This window comes from Hyposmocoma kahamanoa, unplaced genomic scaffold (genome assembly GCF_003589595.1).
Source record: "Hyposmocoma kahamanoa isolate Upper Pololo Valley unplaced genomic scaffold, ASM358959v1 180, whole genome shotgun sequence".
Classification (NCBI taxonomy): Eukaryota; Metazoa; Arthropoda; class Insecta; order Lepidoptera; family Cosmopterigidae; genus Hyposmocoma; species Hyposmocoma kahamanoa.
Genome location: NW_020653711.1, coordinates 2,607,646 through 2,613,645, shown reverse-complemented (window position 1 = coordinate 2,613,645; position 6,000 = coordinate 2,607,646). Strand labels below are relative to the sequence as shown.

Sequence of the window (6,000 nt, the reverse complement as noted above, 5' to 3'; positions counted from 1 at the left end):
TTGGCGTATAGTTTCGTTTAACATAAAGTAGAGTCAGCATGAGTTAACGCGTTCGTCGCATCGGATTACGTCACAAGCGCATCCAAAAGCCAGAAAAGGATAATGGATTCTTGGAACCATGTTCTGAAATGTGCAAACTATAATTTGTCGATATTGTTTTAAAAGCTTATGCACACACCTTTCGAAATTGTATTGAGACTTTCATTTTTCTCACGCAACTGAAATTGGTCGTTATATATCAAAACTTACGTTAAGATTTCAATTGCGAATCGAAATCTTAAAATGAGTCTTACTCAGAGTTGAAATAACGAGAATAAAGTGTATTGACATTGAAAATAACAACTTTTTGATACATGTAAAAATTCACCGATCGGGAAAAATGAGAACAAACAGAATATTGCATAGGGTTTAAAAGGCTTTTTTGCGCGACCTGTAAGAATGAAAGTTTCTTCACTCTGCGTTTATATATTACTTGGTACTTCGTGTAACGGGCTGGTGTCCGCAACTCGACGTCAAAGCGCTTATTTTTTGTACGATTTAAATATTTTATATTAACACAAAGTAAAGTTCTGTAACTCAGAGCATTAGCCACGATGAGGCTACGGTACAACAGTTCACACGCCGCAAATAAAGAAAATGATCACTTATTATCAAGAGTAGCAATAGAGCTCCTTGTGAAAGAGTTCGTCCAGGGAAATACTGCCACCTCATCTAATTCTGCCGCCAAGCAGTAATGACAGCATTACTGTGTTCCGTTTTTGAAGTGTAAGCGTGCTGGTGAAATTACAGGCACACGAGACTTGTCAACGTATATCTCAGGGTGACGGGCGCAGTGACAGTGCCCCTCAGATCTTTGCGATTTAAAGCTCCGAGTGGCACTGCAACTGTTATGGACAGGCGTGTACTATCAGGCGCACGACTTTCTCGTCCCGTCAGTTGATATAAAAAAAGTTATGACGCTGAACTGAGATCTGAGAGTATCGGGGAAATATCGGGGGAAAAAAAAGAAGTCATACCGTGGTAAGAAACCTGATATTAGTGATAATCATTTATTCCCTATTACCTTAAAAAGAAGTTACATTGAAAATATTTGCATTGTCATTCTTATATGCCAATATTTGTTTCCTATTATTATACTTATAATATGGCAAGAAATTGAAAGTGACTCACCTCAAACCATCCTTGCGCCAAAATATGCAACAAACTATCTCCGTTTGTAGAGTACAGAGGATTAGGCTGACATCCTTTCTCTAACAACTTAGCAGCGAATCCTCTCTCTACAATATTTTCAATTTTTCCTTCCACAGGGTCCTCAGTAAAGGCGTTTTTATTCGTCACTGGAGTGTCGAAAGGATTAGAACCATTCATAACGAGTGTTTCACTTGAAGATATCGATGCTCGGCGATCGTCGACCAAGGCGTAGTAGAGCGGGGGATGTTCGTCGCTAATCGTGCGAAGATTTGTATCCAGTGTCGGTTGTTTTAGAAGTAAATCGAATATTCTCTGGTTTCGCGCTATAACCGCCTGGTGCAGAGGTGTGCTGGAAGACAAATTGAGAAACATGGGACTTGTAACTTATGTCTCAGAGTGTTAACACGGCAGGGCAAATTATGTAAAATTATAATTTTCTAAAAGAAGGCATGTGGCAATGGCGAACAGGTCTTTTTAAAAATAAGTCATTCTCGAACAGGCCGTACTAAGAATAAGCCATTTTACAAACTAGCCGTTTTAAGAGTAAGTCATTCAAACTGCCTCCGTGGTCGAACGGTTACCAAGTTGGACTGCCACGCAGAGGTCCCGGGTTCGATTCCCGGGCCGGGAGAAACATTTGTATGGCCTACATTTATTTCTCTCGTGACTTTGGATGTAATTTGTGGTTGTCTATGTGTGTGTCCATGGCACCCGCGCTACATGGTTTCCCTAGTCCGGGGCTATGAGTGTGTGCGTTATTATTATATTATTATTGTATTATTCGGCGAACAGGACATTTTTTACAAGGAAGTCGTTTCGCGAATAGGTCCTATGTTGACTAATCCCCCTGAAATCTTTGCGATCCCAAAGCTGTTGAGACCTTTAAGTCTCAACAGCTTTGGGATATCATAATAAAAAAAAAATACTTTTGGTATGAAACACATAAAAATGATTTTGCTTTTCATGTACGTTGATTGAATCCCAAAGTAAATAACTAAAGCAATTGTGTTATGGAAATTGGAAATAACGACGGTACCACAAACACTTAGACCCGATGACAATATAGGAAAGTTAGTTTTCTACATTCACCCGGCCGGGGGTCGAACGCGGGACCTTAGAGATGGCGACAATATGAACTGATGTGCAAGCCACTCGACCACGGAGGTCGTCAATATATCTAAACCGTTATCTACTTTATGGGTAGTCTTAGACAACTATCTGAGAGTTTGTTGAAGTTTCTCCAATATGTTAACTTCCTCGTAATGTTTTTTTAATGCACTACTACTAATGTGCGCACAATCTAAAAACAATGAGCGTGTCCGTACCGTACTAGTAAGTACAGGGATAAAATCTAGGGTCGGCGGACTAAAGCACATAAGTTACAACAGTTTACAATTTTTAATATATAATTATATATTTTTTGTGTTGTATATAATGTTGGAAGATGCGAAGAGAATGATAAAGAAGGATGGCGACATCCCGTGTATTTTGTGACCCAGTGTTTTTGACGACGTGCATTACGGAGACCTGTGATTCAATACTTGTGATTCGTTATCAAAGCATCAAAAAAGCTAATTGAGTTCAGCCTGTAGAAGCTGGGGTTATGAAGTTGATACTGGTTATGTTTATAGCATTGTCCTAAATTTCGTTTTAGATGTTTGTTCGCAGTAGCATAAAACAACAAGTTTTCAGTTTGCTCCCAAACATAATAAAGAACTTCCCGATTAATCCCATATCTGCCAAACTCTGCCCCATTTAATATAACTTACCATGTTCTGCAACAATGAAAATGAATAAAAATTAAATCTGCCCAAATGGCAGAAATCTGCCACAAATGGTCAAAAAGTTCTCACCTCTTGCCAATATCAATGTGACATTGACATTGGGCAACAGGTCGATTGTCGTTCCTTTGCAACTTTCATTATCTCTCATTTAAATATTGTCTATATATTTTTGTCAATTTTGTGTTTTAATTTATGCTTTATGTCATTAGTGCTTAATTGATTACTTCATTAGTTAATTTATAGCTTTAATGTTTTACGTGTGCAATATAAAATAACCAATACTTCAGGTAGGTAAACATTCAATCATGCTTAAAATGAAAAGTACGTACAAGAACGTTACCTAATCTATGGTCGAACTGAATCAATTGCGTTGTGTTCTTGCATCTTTTCTGAAATACAATGTTTTACAATTTTTTTATTCCCGACTTCTAAAAATATACAAAAATATATTGATAACTAGGCATAAACTAAAACGCAAAATTATACTAGCAAAGTCCATTAACGGCTCCTCGTCATTATTGGGGCAGTTTTCGCCATCCTTCTTTAAAAAAGACGCCACTAAAAACTAAGTTCCAAATTAATGAAGTAACAAAATCTTATCGTATCGATGGCATACACTGTAAAGCTTGCCATGGTAACAAATTAATTTCACTTATGTGCTTTAGTCGGTAGATGCATTAATTGAAATGAATGATGTTGATTTTTGACTAATATGCTTTAGTTCGCCGACCCTAGAAATAATTACACTCAGACATTTACAGTGCTTCTATTTTCTCAATGTCCCTTGGCAATCATCGGATTTCCGAATACACACGAATATTAATATCCACGCCTATTAATTATTACATTTAAAATCTGTAATAATTTGAATTTTGAACCACGTACTTTATTGTTGTTTTGTTTTCATTTCCCTGTGGACTATATACAGCTGTAAAACTATTTCCCTATTTTTAATAACATTTACTCCATGTCAATAAGCAAGTTAACAAAAATATAAAGTAAAGGAAAAGGAACTGATTTATCTTTTTTATGATATTCTTTTAAAATATGCTATACCGTTCCGATTGAAACACCACAAGCTACAGAAATACGTTTTTGGACTTTTTGAAAATAACCATTGTTTTCTTTCCTGAACGTATCGGCTTCTTGCAAAAAATACAAATACACGCTGTAAATTATTTTTCGTTTTTACTTTAGCGGCTTTCCCCCCATAGGATAATAAATAAAAAATGTAATACCACCTCTATATACTTCCAAGTCAACTGCATGCGTCCGGTCTGTACCAATGGCAAAGGAAAACCGAATAAAAGCCCGACGACAGCCGAAACACGTAGTTTGCCGAGGGACATAGTGAATATAGAAGTACTGTATTTTTCTTAAATGTATGTACTTACAATCCTTTTCTATTCTGTCGATTAATATCAGCGCCTTTTTGTATCATGGTATCTGCGATTTCCGCCATTTGTTCCATCGTCTCTTCGTCGCAAGAGCTCGACGTCAGCGACGCTATAAGGTGCAGCGCGGTGTCTCCTTCCTCTCTACATACAGGAATTTATGATACCAATACTTAAACATCTTTATTATAAATCATTTGAAAACAAAATAATAATAATACTAACAAAAGTAATTTGTTCGAAAAATATCATAAAGCTTACGTAATTGATGACGTAATCTTCTAATGGTACTTTTCGCTTCTATTACTGTTAAGAGTCTTTCAAGTACCTACAAGATCAAGATCGTCGAAAACCGGAACAGCAACATCCTGCCATTATTGTTCGAAGTAATTGCAGACGCAATTTATTTGTCCAGTCTTTTTGTCGCAAGATAAAGGTCAGATGCGCATTGGTCTATGTCGGCACAAATGTCTGGTAGGCTCCACTGAGCCTTGTGAAAGAGTTCGTCCAGGGAAGTACTGCCACCTTACCTATTTCTGCCGCCAAGCAGTACTGTGAGCAATACCGTGCTTCGGTTTTAAAGGGTAAGGTTGAAGATGAAATTACAGGCACATGAGACTTGTCAACTTGTCTCAAGGTGACGGGCGCAGTGGAAGTGATCTTCAGATCGTTGCGATTTAAAGCACAGTGGCACTGTTATGGACAGGTGTGTAGCTTACCGTTAAGCGCACGACTTGTTCGTCCCGTCACTTAATATTATTGAAAAACCTAGACTGATTTTAAAATATTAGAAATATAGCCAAGTTTAATTTAAATTATGTTCGGTCAAAATAAACATTACAACCGCGAAGTCTAGTCCGTTTCCAATTCAGTATAATCCGTGTACGCAAAACGTTTAAAATATGATATAAACAACTCTATGCCACTTACGATAAGATGGTTTGTAATATAAAACATAGGTTCCCAAACTCCTTGGCTCACCGCCCACTTAGGCAAGATAAAAGTATTTCAGCGCCCACCACCACAAAAAATAATTGAAAACATGTATTTTTTACATTATCTTAACACAAAAAATCTCAAGGAAAAAAATTTGTAGTGTAGTTCATATAGATATATAATTATATAGATATAATTCAGGTTTTTTTTTGGACAGTGTCAAGGCCCCCAATTACTTCCGATGTTCCTATCCACCAGGACTCTTCAACGCCCACTGGGGGCGGTAGGAACCACTTTGGGAAACTATGATATATACCAACTTACTTGGTAGTTAGATTAGGATCCGTTCCATTTTCAACAAGAAACTTTGCTGAAAACGCGTCTCTAGCATCGACAGCTCTGTGCAACAAAGTTCTGCCTCTTGGTCCTCTAGCATCAGGGTCTGCACAGTGCTGCAGAAGAGTGGTGGCAATAGAAGCGCTGCGGCCTCGAAGAGCGAGCTCGAGCGGCAGCTCACCTCGCGACGACATTGCGTTTACTATGTCTGTTAGCTGTAACAATTGGACATGGTCTGGTTGAGCAAGGTGTCGTCGATCAGAAATCAAAATTATAATTGCCCGAAATAACGTTTGCTCGATTTTTCATAATCCCGATAGCCGATTGAGAACGGAACCGTCACTATTTTGGGTGCTCAT

The 6,000-nt window shown here is 37.9% G+C and overlaps 1 protein-coding gene across 1 annotated transcript in view; it reads right to left on the bottom strand.

Moving 5' to 3' along the window:
- LOC113225910 (rabankyrin-5) overlaps positions 1-6,000 on the bottom strand; it is a 104,974-nt gene that overhangs the window by 18,943 nt on the left and 80,031 nt on the right. The window contains exons 5-7 of the mRNA XM_026458377.1: positions 5,630-5,856; positions 4,370-4,513; positions 1,171-1,540 (exon numbers count right to left, since the gene is read on the bottom strand). Coding sequence (XP_026314162.1) covers positions 1,171-1,540; positions 4,370-4,513; positions 5,630-5,856 — 741 coding nt within the window. The remainder of the gene's footprint in view (positions 1-1,170; positions 1,541-4,369; positions 4,514-5,629; positions 5,857-6,000) is intronic.